We start from the raw sequence: 18,001 nt of genomic DNA on the forward strand, positions 1-18,001 counted from the left end.
GTACACTGTGCTTTAGCCGTCTTAATTACAGAGCCAACTTTCCTGTTCATTGCGGTGTGTGTGTGTATTACCTTGGCCTTGCACCGTGTGAATTTCACTCAGACAGTGCTCCCCCACTTGCCCTGTCCCCCGCCTGCATAATGGGCTGGTGAAGGAAGCAATGTGTGTGTTTGTGCGTGTGTGCGTGTATGTGTGTGTGTTCCACTCTGACAGTCGCCGTTCCAGTTGCCAGTTTTTCGCAGAAAAATCGCTTAAGTGGGACAGGCCCATAAGGCAGAGATAGATAGATTCTCGATTTGTACAGGTGTCAGAGGTTATGGGGAGAAGGCAGGAGAATGGGGTTAGGAGGGAGAGATAGATCAGCCATGATTGAATGGCAGAGTAGACTTGATGGGCCGAATTTCCTAATTCTACTCCTATTCCTTATGACCATATGAGTTTGATTCTCTAGAATGCATGTATCTTTTCTAATGCTGGCAAGCACCGGTGGGAAGAATGTAGCGTGTTGGATTGGCCTGAGCCTCTGGCACAGATGAAAGGTGTCCCTGGCACAAGGGAAGTGAATGTTAGCGTGCGGCTCCAAAACACACATGATGTAAGAGTTTGCTCTGCGACATGCCTATGGAATGTTCTGAGGTTGTGTGAGTGCTTGCGTGCCAGTGGGGATAAGAGGGATGAAACATAATCGGAGCAGGATGATACTGGCCCAGAGCTTGTGCAAGGTTTGCAACTTAACTGCTAATCTTTTATTGACAATATGTTCCAAAATATTTCTACTTCCTCCTCAGTTGGCATAACCAGTAAGTTCTCATAATTTTAGAAAGCTCAAGTAATGACAGAGAGTGTCCAACCTACAGCAGTGTGTTAGTAACTTGCACACAATATAGATTAGTCTTGACTGTGTTAAAATGACTGCCTGAGTAAATTGCTTTTACGATTTGGTTTAATTTAGAGATACAGCGCAGAAACAAGCCCTTTGGCCCACCGAGTTTGCGCCGACCAGCGATCCCCGCACACTAACACTATCCAATACACTGGGAACAATTTACAATTTTACCGAAGCTAATTAACCTAATTTGGGGGTGGAAGTTTGCAACCTACACGTGGTCCGCACTGTTTCGACGAATGCAATCAACCCGCGTGCCCAATCAAATAAGATCAAATAGAACAAGTTGTCCTACAACTTTAGGCTGTGCACGCCATACACAAGAAGAAGAAGAACCTAATTTGGAGTGTGGGAGGAAACCAGAGCACCCAGAGTAAACCCACGCAGATCACGGGCAGAACATCCAAACTCCATGCAGACAGCACCCATAGTCAGGATCGAACCCGGGTTTCTGGCGCTGTAAGGCAGTGACTCTATCAGAATCAAATTGAATTGACAGCTATTTAGGCATGGCTGCATTTTGAAAGAGCTTCAGGATTTTCCATAGACTTGCAGACAAACTTTAGACAGCATGATTCTTAAACCAGTGTCAACCTCACTCTAAGAAACCCTGGCTTGGAAGGTTGTCTCTGCTGAAACATGACACGCGTGACACCTTGTGGCCTACTGGTGTATTACAGTAGTCAAGAACATCTTCACTGATAACATGGACAATCTTTAATTTTTCGAGAGATTTTTGCTTTCCATCTGGAAGGGGTACTTTTACAGTGCCCCCAATTGTGCAGATATTCATAGAGGGCACCTAAACCCATTTGTCCAACAATGCCCACTCGACCGCTCCTTCCCTTTTTCCAAGCATCTCTCTCCCTTTTCCCCGTTTCTAATTATTATCCATCAGCCTCCATCTCTACACTCCGTCCGTCCCCTCGTCCACCTAGTTCCATCTGCCCTTCAATCCCCCCTCTTCATCTGATTCCATCAATCCCATCCCTCCATCTTACCTCTATATACGGGCAATTTTGCCTCTACACACTCAGTCCTGATGCATGGTCTCAGCTCGAAGCATCAACTTTCTCTTTGCCCCCATAGACCCTGCTTGGCTCACCGAGTTTATTTATTTTATTTTATTTTATTATTTATTTCGAACAGAATAAAAGAATAAAAAGCAAGTGTGAAACAGCATACAAACAAAACAAGAATATTTATAAAGTGTCATAAACAATATCTATAAATAAATGAAATCGTATGTGTCCGAAAAGGAGCAGGAAGAAGCCAAAGCTTATTAATTCCCACCCCTTATTCAACTGCTTGTAATTATCTTATACAAATTTAGCAGCTATATGTACACCATATGTACACCAGAGGCTATATGTACACCAAATTATTTACATTTATACACTAATCAAATATTTACAAAGCCATACAAAAAAGAGAGAAAAAAATAAAAAAAGAAAAGAAAAAACCCTCATATACTATACAGTATCTTAGTTCCTTCAACAATTTAGCTTTTGCTCCAGATTTCAGCATTTGGATTCTCTTGTGTGTCCTCACAGAAAACTCCCAGGCAACATCTTTCGATGAGTGCCTCTGCGCAAGGAAGCAGCTTCCTTTGTGCATTGTTCTTCAAAGGCCTGTGCTCTTATCTCTCTCTCTCTCTCTCTCTCTCTCTCTCTCTTGAGGTTGACTCTTCCAAACCACCTCGGCAAGGCCAGCAGCATTATCAAAGACGAGTGCCACCGTGGCCACTCCTTCTTCTCCCCTCTCCCATCAGGCAAAAGACACACCTCCAGTTCAGGGACAGTTTCTTCCCTGCTGTTATCAGGCAACTGAATCATCCTACCACAACCAGAGAGCCCTGCTGCACTACAATCTATCTCTTGATGACCCTTGGACTACCATTGATCGGACTTTGCTGGCTTTACATTGCATTAATCGTTATTCTCTTATCATGTATCTATACACTGAAAGTGGATCGATTCTAATCGTGTATTGCCTCTCTGCTGACCGGATAGCATGTAACTAAAAAGCTTTCCACTGCATCTCAGTACACGTGAGAATAAACTAAACTAAACACCCACGACCGTTCCAATTTCCATCAGTGTACCATGCATTCATTTCTTGCCAGATGTCCCCAAAGGCCGAAAGAGTTCTGGCTGCATTGTGACATGGCCCTATATGAGGGGTATTTCCTGAGGTTACTGCCATGGGGAAAGGCGCAAGAAACTCGCCCTCTAGCACCTGCTGTTCCTGAACCACAGCATCATTACATGAGAAAGCCTGCTGGTTCTGTTTTGGAACTGGCACTGTTTAAAAAAAAAAAATACTGCATGGAAACAGCCCTTCGGCCCATTGATCCCACACCACACTCACTCTAGTTTATGTTAGCCCACTTTCTCATCCACTCTCTACACATTTAGGTCAATTAAGCTGCAAACCCATGCATCTTTGGGATAGGGGTGGACACGTGTGGGTTTAAACTAAATAGTGGGGGGGGAAGGGATTTACAAATTGGGAGTATAAAGATGGAGTTGAAGGGGAAGTGACTACAGGAAAAATTACAAAAGATTCTTGAATTAATGGGAAGGAAAGCTTGAGAATGGACAACAGAGTCCGGTCCGGGCCAATTGCGAGGGGGGAAGTGAATACGGAGGTCAAAGTGCTGTATATGAATGCAAGAAGTATAAGGAATAAAGTGGACGAGCTTGAGGCTCAGTTAGAAACTGGCAAGTATGATGTTGTGGGAATTACTGAGACATGGCTGCAAAAGGGCCAGGGCTGGGAACTGAATATTCAAGGGTATATCTCCTATCGAAAAGACAGACAGGTGGGCAGAGGGGGTGGGGTTGCCCTGTTGGTGAGGAATGAAATTCATTCCCTTGCAAGGGGTGACATTGAAACAGGAGATGTAGAGTCAGTATGGATAGAACTAAGGAATTGTAAGGGTAAAAAGACCCTAATTGGACTAATCTACAGGCCCCCAAACAGTAGCCTGGATAGAGGGCGCAAGTTGAACCAGGAGTTAAAATTGGCATGTAGTAAAAGTAATGCTGTGGTTGTTATGGGAGATTTCAACATGCAGGTAGACTGGGAAAATCAGGTTGGTACTGGATCCCAAGAAAGGGACTTTGTAGAGTGCCTTTGTGATGGATTCTTAGAACAGCTTGTATTGGAGCCTACCAGGGAGAAGGCAATTCTGGATTTAGTATTATGTAATGAACCGGATTTGATAAAGGACCTCGAGGTTAATGAGCCATTAGGAGGCCATTAGTGACCTTAACATGGTCAGGTTTAATCTACAATTGGAGAGGGAGAAGATTAGATCGGATGTGTCAATGTTGCAGTTGAATAAAGGAGACTATGGGGCCATGAGAGTGGAGCTGGCCAAAGTTGACTGGAAAGATACACTAGCAGGGATGACAGTGGAACACAAATGACAGGTGTTTCTAGGAATAATACACAAGCTGCATGATCAGTTCATTCCTAGGAGGAAGAAAGATTCCAAGGGGAGAAAGGGCCGACCATGGCTGACAAGGGACGTCAGGGACAGTATAAGAATTAAAGTGAAGAAGTACAACGTAGCAAAGATGAGCGGGAAGCAAGAGGATTGGGTAATGTTTAAAGAACAACAGAAGATAACCAAAAAGACAATATGGGGAGAAAAGATGAGGTACGAAGGTAAGCTAGCCAAGAATATAAAGCACTTGAAGACCGAAAAAGTTGAATTTATTATGGGGAACAAGGAAATGGCAGATGAGTTGAACAGGTACTTTGAATCTGTCTTCACTAAGGAGGAAAACATCTGATATAGTAGTGGCCAGAGGATCTGGGGTGACGGAGGAACTGAAAGAAATCAACATTACGCAGGAAATGGTGTTGGGTAGACTGATGGGACTGAAGGCTGATAAATCCCCATGGCCTGATGGTCTGCATACTTAAGGAAGTGGCGCTAGAAATAGTGGATGCATTGTTGATAATTTTCCAATGTTCTATGGACTCGGGATCAGTTCCTGTGGATTGGAGGGTAGCTAAGGTTATCCCACTTTTTAATAAAAGGCGGGAGAGAGAAAACGTGGAATTATAGACCAGTTAGCCTGACATCGGTGGTGGGGAAGATGCTGGAGTCAATTATAAGATGCTGGAGTCAGCATGCATTTACGAAGGGGAAATCATACTTGACTAATCTTCTGGAATTTTTTGAAGATGTAGCTAGGAAAATGGACAAGGGAGAGCCAGTGGAGGTAGTGTACCTGGACTTTCAGAAAGCATTTGATAAGGTCCCACATAAGAGATTAGTGGGCAAAATTAGGGCACATGGTATTGGAGGTAGAGTGCTGACATGGATAGAGAAGTGGTCGGCAGACAGGAAACAAAGAGTAGGGATTAACGGGTCCCTTTCAGAATGGCAGGCAGAGCCTAGTGGGGTACCGCAAGGCTCGGTGCTGGGACCGCAGCTATTTACAATATACATCAATGATTTGGATGGAGGGATTCAAAGTAACATAAGCAAATTTGCAGATGACACAAAGCTGGGTGGCAGTGTGAACTGTGAGGAGGATGCTATGAGAATGCAATGTTACTTGGACAGGTTGGGGTAGTGGGCAGATGCATGGCATCAGCTCCACCTATATCAACCGACTCCAACTGGTCCAGAACGCAGCCGCCCGACTCATCACCCACACCAAATCCTGGCATCACATCACTCCAGTCCTCAAACAACTTCACTGGCTTCCCATCTCCCACCGGATCACTTACAAAATCCTGGTCCTCACCTACAAAGCCCTCCACCATCTCCCCCCCCCCCCCCCCCCCCCCCATATCTCACTGACCTCTCCCTCTACCAACCCTCACGGTCCCTCAGATCCACATCAGCCGGTCTCCTCTCCATCCACAAGTCCAACCTCTGCAGTTTTGGGGACAGAGCCTTCTCCAGGGCAGCTCCCAGGCTCTGGAACTCCCTCCCCCAACTGATCCGCAATTCCGTGTCCCTCACCATCTTCCAGTCCCGCCTCAAGACCCATCTCTTCACCTCTGCCTATCCTTAGCCCCACGTCCCCCTCCCTTTTCATCTGTGCATTAATTGCCTCATATTGTGTTTTGAATTGAATTCTGTCTTTACTTTGTGTACTAGTCATGTCTCTACTATTTATTTCATTCCCCTTACATGTTTTTCCTCTACCTGCTAAATTTTTGTAAGGTGTCCTTGAGACTCTTGAAAGGCGCCCATAAATAAAATTTATTATTATTATTATTAGATGAAGTTTAATGCGGATAAATGTGAGGTTATCCACTTTGGTAGCAAAACCAGGAAGGCAGATTACTATCTAAATGGCGTCAAGTTGGGAAAAGGGGAAGTACAACGGGATCTGGGGGTCCTTGTACATCAGTCTATGAAAGTAAGCTTGCAGGTACAGCAGGCAGTGAAGAAAGCGAATGGCATGTTGGCCTTTATAACAAGAGGAATCGAATATAGGAGTAGAGAGGTCCTTCTGCAGTTGTACAGAGCCCTAGTGAGACTACACCTGGAGTATTGTGTGCAGTTTTGGTCCCCTAATTTGAGGAAGGACATTCTTGCTATTGAGGGAGTGCAGCGTAGGTTTACAAGGTTAATTCCCGGGATAGCGGGACTGTCATATGCTGAGAGATGGAGCAGCTGGGCTTGTACACTCTGGAGTTTAGAAGGATGAGAGGATATCTCATTGAAACATATAAGATTGTTAAGGGCTTGGACACGCTAGAGGCAGGAAACATGTTCCCGATGTTGGGGAATCCAGAACCAAGGGCCACAGTTTAAGAATAAGGAGTAAGCCATTTAGAACGGAGACGAGGAAACACTTTTTCTCACAGAGAGTGGTGAGTCTGTGAAATTCTCTGCCTCAGAGGCCAGTGGAGGCTGGTTCTCTGGATCATTTCAAGAGAGAGCTACTTAGGGCTCTTAAAAATAGCAGAGTCAGGGGATATGGGGAGAAGGCAGGAACAGGGTACTGATTGGGGATGATCAGCCATGATCACATTGAATGGCGGTGCTGGCTCGTAGGGCCAAATGGCCTACTCCTGCACCTATTGTCTATTGACACTGGAGCACCCGGATGAAGCCCACGTGGTCACAGGGTGAACACACAAACTTGATACAGGCAGCATCCAGGGTCAAGATCAAACCTGGGTCCAATTTTGAACGTTGTTAAGATGACCTAGACAAATTTGTGGGGCACACGATGTAGCAGTAAAATGCTGCTGTCTCGCAACTTCAGGGACCTGGGTTTGATTCAGGCCTCCGGTGCTGCTTGTGTGGAGGAAAATGTGAGCAGGGTGCCCAAGTTTCCTCCCTCATTCCAAAGACACACTGGGAGGGTAAACGAAGTCTCACTGCAGGTAAATAGCAAAATTATCTACAGAATAAGTTAGGGAGCACGCAAGAGTGAAGAGGTTGCAGAGGCAGAGGGAATAAGGATCAGAGGGAATCATGATGGATTTTCTCTGGTGCAAACCATTATGGCCTCAATGAGCCAAATGCCGCCATCTTCTATTGTCAACATTATGTAAAATGCATGACTTCCATCATATGCTATATTAAAATCATAATACACCTGTAGTGTATCATTGTCTCTGTACTGTACACGGCACAATCACAATAAAGATTGAATCTAGTGGCTCTGTAAACATTATGGATACTCCCTGATTCAGCAATGTGAAAAGTAGCCATTTGTGTTTTAATGAGTCGCTTTTTTTTGTCTTGTTTATAGGGTCTTAGACAATGGTATTTGTGCCACAACCTGCCCCCCTGGTAAGTTTGTCTATAATGGCCAGTGTCACCCGTGTCATCACACCTGCAAGGAATGTGTTAGAGGGGAACCTAATGACTGCACGTCTTGTGATAAAGGTGAGCTAACAGCAATTGTAAAAATAATCTTCAAACACCCGCTCATACACGCAAGCATACAGCCCATAATCAAGGGCTAAAATACTATAAACAGACGTGGTCCCAAGAACATTTTAAATTTAAATGTTGTCTATTCAAGGTTATTAATAGTAAATCAGATCTTGGCATCACAGACTAATAGTGAAATAGATTTTATCACAAATATGTTCCTGGCTTTAAAACAATGATGGATGTAATTACCATTTTATCAGTCTATGTTCCTGGGAGGAATCCATGAGAACATTGATTCATAAAGTTATATCCCTTGAGTAGATTGCTAGATAATCAAGGGTTGTTTCTTTGTATTTATTTTGGCAGAGAGCTTACTAGAAATGACTGATCTGAATTGGGTCCCCAAGCAATTGAGCATGTCCGTCAAATAAAATTATTGCTTCCATTCCATCTTCACCTTTAAGATTCCACAGATACCTCAACAGTGATAAAATATTTATTTCTTCTAATGATCCTGAAGAAATAAGCTGGTGAGGGTGCAGGAAAAGGTTATGAGGATGTTGCCAGGATTCCAGGGCCTGAGCTTTCGGGGGAGGTTAGGCAGGCTAGGACTGTACTCCTTGGAGTGCAGGAGGCTGAGTGGTGATCTTATAGAGGTGTACAAAATCATGAGGGGAATGAATAGGGTGAATGCACAGAGTTATTTTCCCAGAATTGGGGAACCAAGAGTAGAGGGCATAGGTTTAAGGTGAAAGGGGAAATATTTATTAGGAATCTGGAGTGTTGACTTCTTCACATGATGAGGAAATTGGAACAAGCTGCCAGAGGAACTAGTTGAGGCAGCCAGAATAATGACTTTTAAAAGACTTTTGGGCAGGAATATGGATAGGAAAAATTTAGGGGGATATGGGCCAAATGTGGGCAAATGGGGCATCTTGGTCGGCATGGACAACTTAGGCCAAGGGGCCTGTTTCCATGCTGCATGACTCTATGACTGCAAATAAATCCCTGATATAAATCCCTGATTTAATCAATGTGATCAATTCCATACCCTATCTTAGTAGTGAGTACCGAAGGGATGGTTAAAAGAAACCTCGATTCCACTGTGCAGTCGTAGGTGTTCTGTGCTTGGCAGCTAATGGGTCATTTGGAGGCAAATATTATTAATATGGAAGTCCCTATCATGTTTTTTCACATGAAGCCAGTATTTGTATTCAATGCAAATTTTACCCCAGTTAAAGCTAAAAATAATTCACATTTTTATTTTCTCCACAGATAAAGTCAGGATTGATCGTTACCTTTTTAAAGGAGAATGCAGAGAATATTGCCCTTCATTTTATTACCCAGCATCTGATCATACCTGCAAGGTGTGCTCCGGTAACTGTGAGGTGTGTGTGAGTAACACAGACTGTAAAAGGTGCACCACTGGCTACTACCTCACAAATGAAGGATGCCAAGAGTTAAAATGTAAAGATGGTAAGAAACAACATTATTTTTTTATGTACAGTATGAAGTTAAAACTTGTACATCCTGTACAATATAAAACATCCTGTACAATATAATCAACAACAGCTGCCAAGCATTTAATTGAGAAAAATAGATTTGCAAGAAAATATGTAAAGTATGATGTGACATTCGTTATAATTATGAACGGTAGGTAGAAAACATCTATTCAGTCAATGATGTTTCCAAAAATGATTCAATTGATATCGTCAACTCCTATTTGTGCAAGAGTCAGAGGAAGGAGGGATCTTAAGAATGGATTATATTAGAAATGCCTCTCTGTCATGACAATTACTTTAGGTTATCCAAATGAAATGCGTATATGTGTGAACATCTAATGTGCGTATGATTGCAGTGGCAATAATGCTTTTATTGAATAATCCATTAGCATTTATTGTTAGACATAAATGCCACATTTCCACATTCAGCATTAAAGTGACGTAGAAAGTGGTTCCCTTCTAAATATTTTCTTAACAACTAAATGGCAGGAATGCATTAACATTATCGCTCACACTTATATTAGCAATAAAAGCTGCATTTCCATTCCACAGATACATTTACAGATCGCCACCATGAAGAATGTGTGCAGTGTGAAACAGGATGTGAGAAATGTTTATTAGGTAAGCTGTAAAATAAAATGATGTGGAAATTACAAATGGAAAAAAATGCTGCTTTGCCCAACTTGTTTTACTCCATTATTAGCAACGTACTTTATTGGAGCAGCTGGAACAGCACTTTTGCATACTCTCGAGTCATCAGGCCCAGATACTCAAATATAAAGGAGTATAATATATTACAGTCTGTTTTCAAGTTATTTTGTCAGGAGGAATTTGTGACTGATGTTAAATTAAAATATGTTTGTTAATAGCTAAATCAGGAAGTGGTGAAGTGAATACTGGCCCTATAAAGAATATGAGGTGAACTTTCTGAACGGGTGCAACATAATGGTTCTTTCACATCCCAATAGCTGCTCTTTATTCATTCTGCAGAATTCTTGAAATCAACATTCTTATTAATTTTCTCTATTCAAATAGAAATGATAATGGACAGTTTGCATTGAAATATATTTTGTATTCCATGTCACACTATTAAGAAAAACTTTATAAAGGATGTGTTTTTTATAACTGTTTATAAAAAAACAGTTTGTTTTTTATATGTTTAAAAGGTATTATTTTGAAAGGGCATTACAGTTCCTTAATCTTTTTTCTCTTGAAAGTGCTTACTGTTGCCTAAGAAGGAGTTTATAGGTACCTGCTGCCTCCCAATATCTCTCTCAATTATCTATACAACAGGAGTGAACAGTGAGAACTGGTTGTTTGAGCTATGTCTATTCACAGTCCCACTTATGGATTGGTAGAAATAATAAGCACAGAAGGAAACCATTCGATCCATTGTGTCCATGCCGTCAGAAATGAACAATTTTGGTGAATTCCACTCACTGATTCTTGGTCAATAGCCCTTAGATTTTCAAATGCCAATAAAGTTACGTATTAAATGTGGTGGGGAGTCCTACTCCTGTTCCCTTACAAAAAATAATATTTAGATATCAAAACTCAACAAATTATTTTTTTTCTCTCAATTTCACTCTAATCCTTCTAGTTATTAATTAAATCTATAACACTTATTACTGAACGATCTGCAATGGAGAGGTCTACTTATGCTATTTAGGTTTCAAAATAATAATTTAAGAAATGCCAATTAATTTTATCTGCCTTTCAATGTCCTTTCTTCCAAAGAAGGCAAACCCATCTTAATTGGTCTCTACTCATGACTGTAGCCCTGGTAACATCTGCATATATCTATTCTCCATCTTCCATTATACAATTAAATCTTTTCAGTCGAATGGTGACCAAATGTTGCTGTCCATTCAGATGTGCTCTAGCTAGTGCTTTCAACCATGATCTTCTTGCTCTTGTGTTCAATTCATTGTGCAACAAAGGCAATAATCCCATTGGCTTCTTAACCACGTTATCAACCTACATCTACCTTCTAGAATCAGTAGATTCTTATGTCCAATCAAGATCCTTATGTTCCTTTATATTTCTTAGTATTCTACCATTTATTCGATATTTCATTTGTCCTCCCCAAGTGCATTATCCCACACTTCTTCAGATTGTATTCCATTTGCCATCTTTGTACTTAACCAACATCTTCCTGTAGTCCAGAACTTCCTTCCTCAATATTAATTACATAGCAAATTTGGGTGTTAATGGCACCAAACGGAGCACTCATGATCTAGTTGTTAATAAATAAATGTCAATGCGGAACTAGACAATTCCTACTTTCTTCTTTCTGCTTTCTTCATCAATAGCAGTAAACTGACAGGGCAATAATTAGCAATAACCATCAATAACCAGAGGGATGTGCAATTTTTTACATGGCAGTACAGATTCCAATTTTGTCACTGTATTTGCACAGCTTGGCTGGACCTGTGGCTCATTCCAGACCACACTTTTTAGGCACCTCAGCTGGGATGATTACTGGTGCATCAATGGGGGTGTAAGCTGCAGCAAGTAAGAATTTAATTGTTCTGTTGCTGCTATATATGACATTTAAACACTTTTGACTCTAGACATAGTGGATTATTTTATGCCACATGTGGGCAGACATGGCCTAAGTTTAACGTATCACCTTTAATAGAAACATGGTAAATTATACACCAAACCAAAAGGCAAAGAACATAACGGTGCAGGCTCGAAGGGCCGAATGGCCTCCTCCTGCACCTATTTTCTATAATGTATCAGTTCCACTTCACAAAGTGACCGTCCCTTCAACTTTTTTGAAATGTGAATCAATAGATGGGTTTGAAGAAGGGTTTCGGCCTGAAACTTTGCCTATTTCCTTCGTTCCATAGATGCTGCCGCACCCGCTGAGATTCTCCAGCATTTTTGTCTCCCTTCGATTTTCCAGCATCTGCAGTTCCTTCTTGAACAATAGATTTGTCTGTTCACCAACGTTTGAAAACAAATTTATTCTGAAAACTCTTGATGGCATTTGTATGCCATCTAGTGGGAAATCACGGCAAATCTGTGTGAAACAATTTGAAAAAAGGCAAATGCTGAATATTTGTAAGGAAATTTGTAAAAAAAAAGAAAGCGTAAGAGGAATTCAGGAACCTCAAAGACCATTAATTATTTAATTATTGCTTCCATGTATCTAAGATAAGCAACAACATTCTAGGTGACTGGGTGCAGCAGTCAAAGTCCTGCTCTGAATTATCCAAGCAGTTCTGGTGGACTGCACAGAAACATTGAAAATTAATAAGCAGAAGTCATTGAGGAAGTTGCAGATTGAATCCAGATAGAGTAAATTTACTTTCTTAACAATTATATGGCACAAAAGCATTGGGAGACACTAATTGAATCATGTATTGTCACTACGCCATGCAGTTACTGTGTTCCTGATGTGTAACAGTATTTGTGGAATAGCAGCAAATAGAATGGCATGTATTGCATTTTTTTATCGGTACAGTCTTTTGCCCATAGGGGAATCAAGAACCAGAGGACATAGGTTTAAGGTGAGGGGGGAAAGATTTAGTAGGAACCTGAGGAGTAACTACTTTATACAAAGGGTGGTGGGTGTATGGAATGAACTGTCGGAGGAAGTAATTGAGGCAGGTACTATCACAACGTTTAAGAAACATTTAGACAGGTACAGTGCTCGGAATAATAATAATAATAAATTTTATTTTCGGGCGCCTTTCAAATCTCAAGGTCACCTTACAAAGATTAAACAGAAGAGAAAAAAAACATATAGTCGGAGAAAAATAAATAATAAGGACATCATCAATACACAAATTAAAGATAGAAATCGCTCCAAAGACACAAAATCAAAAATTCAAAAAAAAACACAATGTGAAGAGAGGGCAGCGGCAGCTAAAGCGCGCCAGCGTCCACTCTCTCTACCGACAGCCATCTTGGACACAGACTAACATAGTAACTACACACAGAAAAATCATCCCCCCACAGTGGTTACCACTGTGGGGGAAGGCACAAAAGTCCAGTCCCCAATCCCAGTTCTCCCAAAAGTCAGGCCTAATGATCATTTACACTTCATCTCCGGTGCTAGAGTATCTTACAGTAAAAAAACAAACTATTCAGCCCATCAAGATGAGACTTTTCACAAACTGCTAGCAATCTTACTTATATTGAAGATCACTATGGTACGTAATTTACCATCTGAATTAAAATTGGCTATTTTCAATGCACCGTAGAGAGGAGAAGATTATGGGTATTGTTAAAAATGTCAAATTTGTGTTGTCTAATCAAAACCATGCATCGAGTTTCTTTGTTCTTAGATTAAGGCAATGGTATCTGATCCTTTCTATAGAGAGAAGGCATACCATTATCACATCGAAAATGGGCTTCGAGAGTAAAGTTGTAAAGCTGATTTAAAGTTGGAAATCTGAAATAAAAACAGAACATTCTGGTACCACTCAGGTCCCTGAAATATTATCTTTGTTTTCTTTTCCACAGATGCTGCCTGATAAGCTGTGTATTCTCGACATTTTCTGTGTTTTTAATTGTACAATTTAATTATTATACATGACCAGATTATTCCAGCACTCTTTTATGAACCTTTGTTGTTCAACATCTTCACACAAAGGGCGGTGGGTATATGGATCGAGCTGCCAGTGGAGGTGGATGAGGCAGGAACTATAACAATATTTAAAAGACATTTGGACAAGTACATGGATAGGAAAGGTTTAGGGGATATGGGCTAATCATGGACAGGTGGGATTAGTGTAGATAGGGCATCTTGGTCAGCATGGGCAAATTGGGCCGAAGGGCCTATTCCCATGCTGTATGACTCTATGACTCCTCCTAGGATCTCGTGTCGACCATGCTGCGAGTATGAGTCGAGGGCAAACTTCTAAACTCGCCAATTAGGTCGCCGCAGTGGGGCAGGCCCTTCAGAGTTAATATATTTCACTTATTTACCCCATATTCCAAAGGGAAATGTCACTTCTTTCGCTGTGGGCTACTGCTTAAAGCAAATGTTGGATACATTCAATTTTTATGTATTTGAACCTAGATAATACCTTTTCTTTTGTGCCGTAGTAAAGGATTGTCACCAGTGACTGAAAAAATTAATTGTACACAAGTGCATCGTTCTTTTTCACAACCAATACAACAATGTCTATTTCTTTCTACAGATGATCCAACAAAATGTAAATCATGTACAGATGGATTCTACATGTAAGTTATATTTTGTTATTAGAATTTTATTGTTTGAGTTACAGAGCATTGTGGCTCAAATTCCTGACTAGTCGTCGGAGTCTGTACTACAGGGCTGCCAACTCTCACGCTTTGAGCGTGAGAATCACGCCCTCAAGCAAACTCTCACGCCCTCACGCTGATCAGAAATTTCTCACGCTCTGTGGTGAGAAATTCTGTGATCAACAATAATGTCAAAACTCGGATAATGCATGGTCCGCGGGTGTGGAGAGCCGGGGCAGAGGGAGGGATGGAAGTAGCGGGCGGATACAGATGCGGGGAGCCGGGGCTGGTGAGTTTGCGGGGCTGACGAGTATTTGCGCGGCTAGCGAGTCGCTCGCTGCAGCTTCGGCCATGGAGCACTCCGGACAGTGCGAGTGTCCCGGGCCGTCGGAGGCGTCGGAAGCTCCGCTGCCGCTAGAGTCTCTGTGCCGAAGGGACAGACTCTCAAAGGGAGGTAGAGAGAGAGAGAGAGGGGAAGGAGACAGGGAGACACGGGGGAGAGAGGAGGGGAGAGAGGGGAGAGACGGGGGGGGGGGGGGGGTGAATGGAGAGAGAGAAGAGGGAGAGGGGGAAAGAGGTAGGGGAGAGAGAGGGGGAAGAGTGAGGTGGGAGAGGGGGGAGAGAGGGGTGAGAGGGAAGAAAGAGGGAAGAGAGAGAGCGGGTGGAGAGGGTTGGAGAGAATGGGAGAGAGAGGGGGAAGAGAGAGGGGTGGTAAAAGAGAGAGGGGGAAAGAGAGAAACGGGGGAAAGAGAGAGATGGGTGGGGGGCAAAGAGAAAGAGGAGATAGAGACAGAGGAGAAAGAGAGAGGGGAGAGAGCAAGGGGGAGTGAGGTGGGAGGGAGATATGGGTGTGAGAGGAGGAGAGAGGAGGAGAGAGAGAGGGGGGGAAGAGAGAGAGGTGAGAGGAGAGACAGAGATAGAGAGGGGAGAGTGTGTGGAGAGGGAGAGGGAGAGAGGGGGGAGATAGAGAGGGAGGAAGAGAGAGAGGGGGAAGCGAGGGGGAGAGAGAGGAGAGGGAGAGAAGAGGGGGAGAGAGAGAAGAAAGAGAGGGGGGGAAGAGAGGGGAGAGATAGTTAGGGGAAAGAGAGGGGAGAGAGAGTTAGGGCAAGAGAGGGGAGAGAGAGGGGAGGGGGGAAGAGGGAGGAGAGAGGGGACGAGAGAGAGGGGGGGGGAGTGAGGTAGGATGGACAGAGGGGGAAGAGAGAGAGTGGGGGGAGAGGGAGGAGAGAGAAGAGAGAGAGAGTGGGGGGAGAGAGAAGAGAGAGGGAAGGGGAGAGAGTGAGGGAGGAGACGGGAGAGAGAGGGGTGAGAGGAGAGACAGAGAGGGAGAGAGAGAGGAGAAAGAGATGGAGGGGAGAGAGAGAGAGGGGGGTTGAGAGGAGAGAGAGTACATCCTGGAGGACAACTAGTGGCTGCTGGAAGTAAGTACCAAGCACTGGGTAGAAACGGTGGAAGATAGTGGACTTCAAATAGGGGTGGTTGGAGAAAGCATCCTGCTTGCCTGCTAGATTTTCATTTACTGTAACTGCAGGAAAAATGTTCCCGATGTTGGAGGCGTTCAGAACCATGGGTCACAGTTTAAGAATAAAGGAGGGGGGGCAGTTAGGACTGAGATGGAGGACAAACTTTCTTCATGCAGAGAGTTGTGAATCTGTGGAATTCTCTGCCACAGAAGGCAGTGCAGGCCAATTCACTGGATGTTTTCAAGAGAGAGTTAGATTGAGTTCTTGGGGCTAACGACATCAAGGGATATGGGGAAAAAACAGGAAAGAGGTACTGATTTTAGATGAATAGCCATGATCATATTGAATGGCAGTGCTGGCTCGAAGGGCCGATGGCCTATTCCTGCACCTATTTTCTATGTTTCTATGCTTGAGTATATGGCAATAAAACTCGATCGCTTGATTTTGAAGCATTCATGCATGGTGGAGGTATAATGTAGTCATAGAGTGATACAGTGTGAAAACAGGCCCTTCGGTGCAACTTGCCCACACCCGCCAACATGTCCCAGCTACGCTACCTGCTTTTGGTCCATACCTCCAAACCTGTCCTAGCCATGTATCAGTCTAACTTTTTCTTAAATGTTGGGATGGTCCCTGCCTCAACTACCTCCTCTGGCAGCTTGTTCCATACACCCATCACCCTTTGTGTGGATAAAGTTACCCCTTAAAAAGTTACCTCTTAAAAATACTTCATACAAAAAACATTGAAATCATACTTCTACAGTGCACTAAAACATGATTTTAATACATCAAATTTCAAAAAGTTCCTACCCTTGGAGGGGGGACACCCTTCTTCCACACCCTCTCCCCATTCGGTTGCTCCACTCCCTCACCGGGTACCCGTACCCCCAAGGCCAGTGATCAGTGATCGCACAGCCTCCCCCCTTTCAAAAATGCTCCAATCCAATTTAAAGCATATATATTGTATTCAAGTGTAAGTTAAAAGACTTGCTGCAGTATGCACCATATTGCACAATTCCAATGGGAGGGGGACACCCCTCCTCCCACCCACCCAACTCCCCCTCCTCCCACCCATCCACCCAGAGGATATGGTTGAATCAGATGCAATGATTCCATTTAAGAAGCAATTAGACAAAAACAATAAGAATGGAGGGATATGGTTCTAATAAGTCTAATGCAAGCAAATATAATACTTCATACCTGCATCCCAGAAATAAAATGGTGAATCTTTGTTGCACTCTATGCCAATTATATCCTTCTTAGGTAGAGACTAAAACGATGCTTAGTACTCAATATTGATATCATCTTCACGTTCACAAGGTATGGGAGTAGAATTAGGCTATTCAGCCCATCGAGTCTACTCCGCCATTCAATCATGTCTGCCTCCTAATCCCATTTTCCTGCCTTGACACTCGTTCTAATCAAGAATTTGTCTATCCCTGCCTTAAAAATATCCACTATCTTGGTCTCCACAGCCCTCTGTAGCAATGAGTTCCACATTTTTATTTGCTTAAACGTGAAAAGCTGCCTCTTTCTACTTCCTTGTACTTACTGAGAAACTTGGCCACATTAGTAAAATCTGTACCTAGCTCAGAAGTGTATAAATTCTGACTATAATGATCATTATTCTACATTATTAAGAGCATTAAAATACTCTTGTGACATACAAGTACATGGTAAGACATTAGACCATTAAAATTGAAGCCAGTTGTTATAAATATAAAGAAACGTCAGTATGGGACATAGGGTAGATTGCCAATGTCTGTTTCCCTTTGCAGATGAGCTCCAAGACTAAAGGGCACAGGTTTTAGGTGAGAAGCAGGAGGTTTAAAGGAGATCTGAGGGATACTTTTTTTACACCAAGAGAAGTTGGTAGTTAGAATGAGGAGGTGGTGGAGGCAGTGACAGGAACATAATTTAAGAAAAAAGTGCTGCAGTAACTCTGGAGAACATGGATAGATGATGTTTCAGGTCAGGATCCTTCTTCAGACCTGGAGCGTCACCCGTCGATGTTCTCCAGAGATCACCTGACACTTGTGTCTTTTTATGTAAACCAGCATCT

General features: G+C 42.8%; 1 protein-coding gene across 2 annotated transcripts in view; it reads left to right on the top strand.

Annotated features, from left to right (window-relative positions):
• pcsk5 (proprotein convertase subtilisin/kexin type 5) overlaps positions 1-18,001 on the top strand; it is a 270,823-nt gene that overhangs the window by 218,600 nt on the left and 34,222 nt on the right. For both annotated transcript variants that reach the window (XM_033017565.1, XM_033017566.1), the window contains exons 22-25: positions 7,627-7,763; positions 9,030-9,230; positions 9,809-9,877; positions 14,413-14,455. In XM_033017565.1, coding sequence (XP_032873456.1) covers positions 7,627-7,763; positions 9,030-9,230; positions 9,809-9,877; positions 14,413-14,455 — 450 coding nt within the window. The remainder of the gene's footprint in view (positions 1-7,626; positions 7,764-9,029; positions 9,231-9,808; positions 9,878-14,412; positions 14,456-18,001) is intronic.

The sequence above is a fragment of the Amblyraja radiata genome, chromosome 3, assembly GCF_010909765.2.
Source record: "Amblyraja radiata isolate CabotCenter1 chromosome 3, sAmbRad1.1.pri, whole genome shotgun sequence".
Classification (NCBI taxonomy): Eukaryota; Metazoa; Chordata; class Chondrichthyes; order Rajiformes; family Rajidae; genus Amblyraja; species Amblyraja radiata.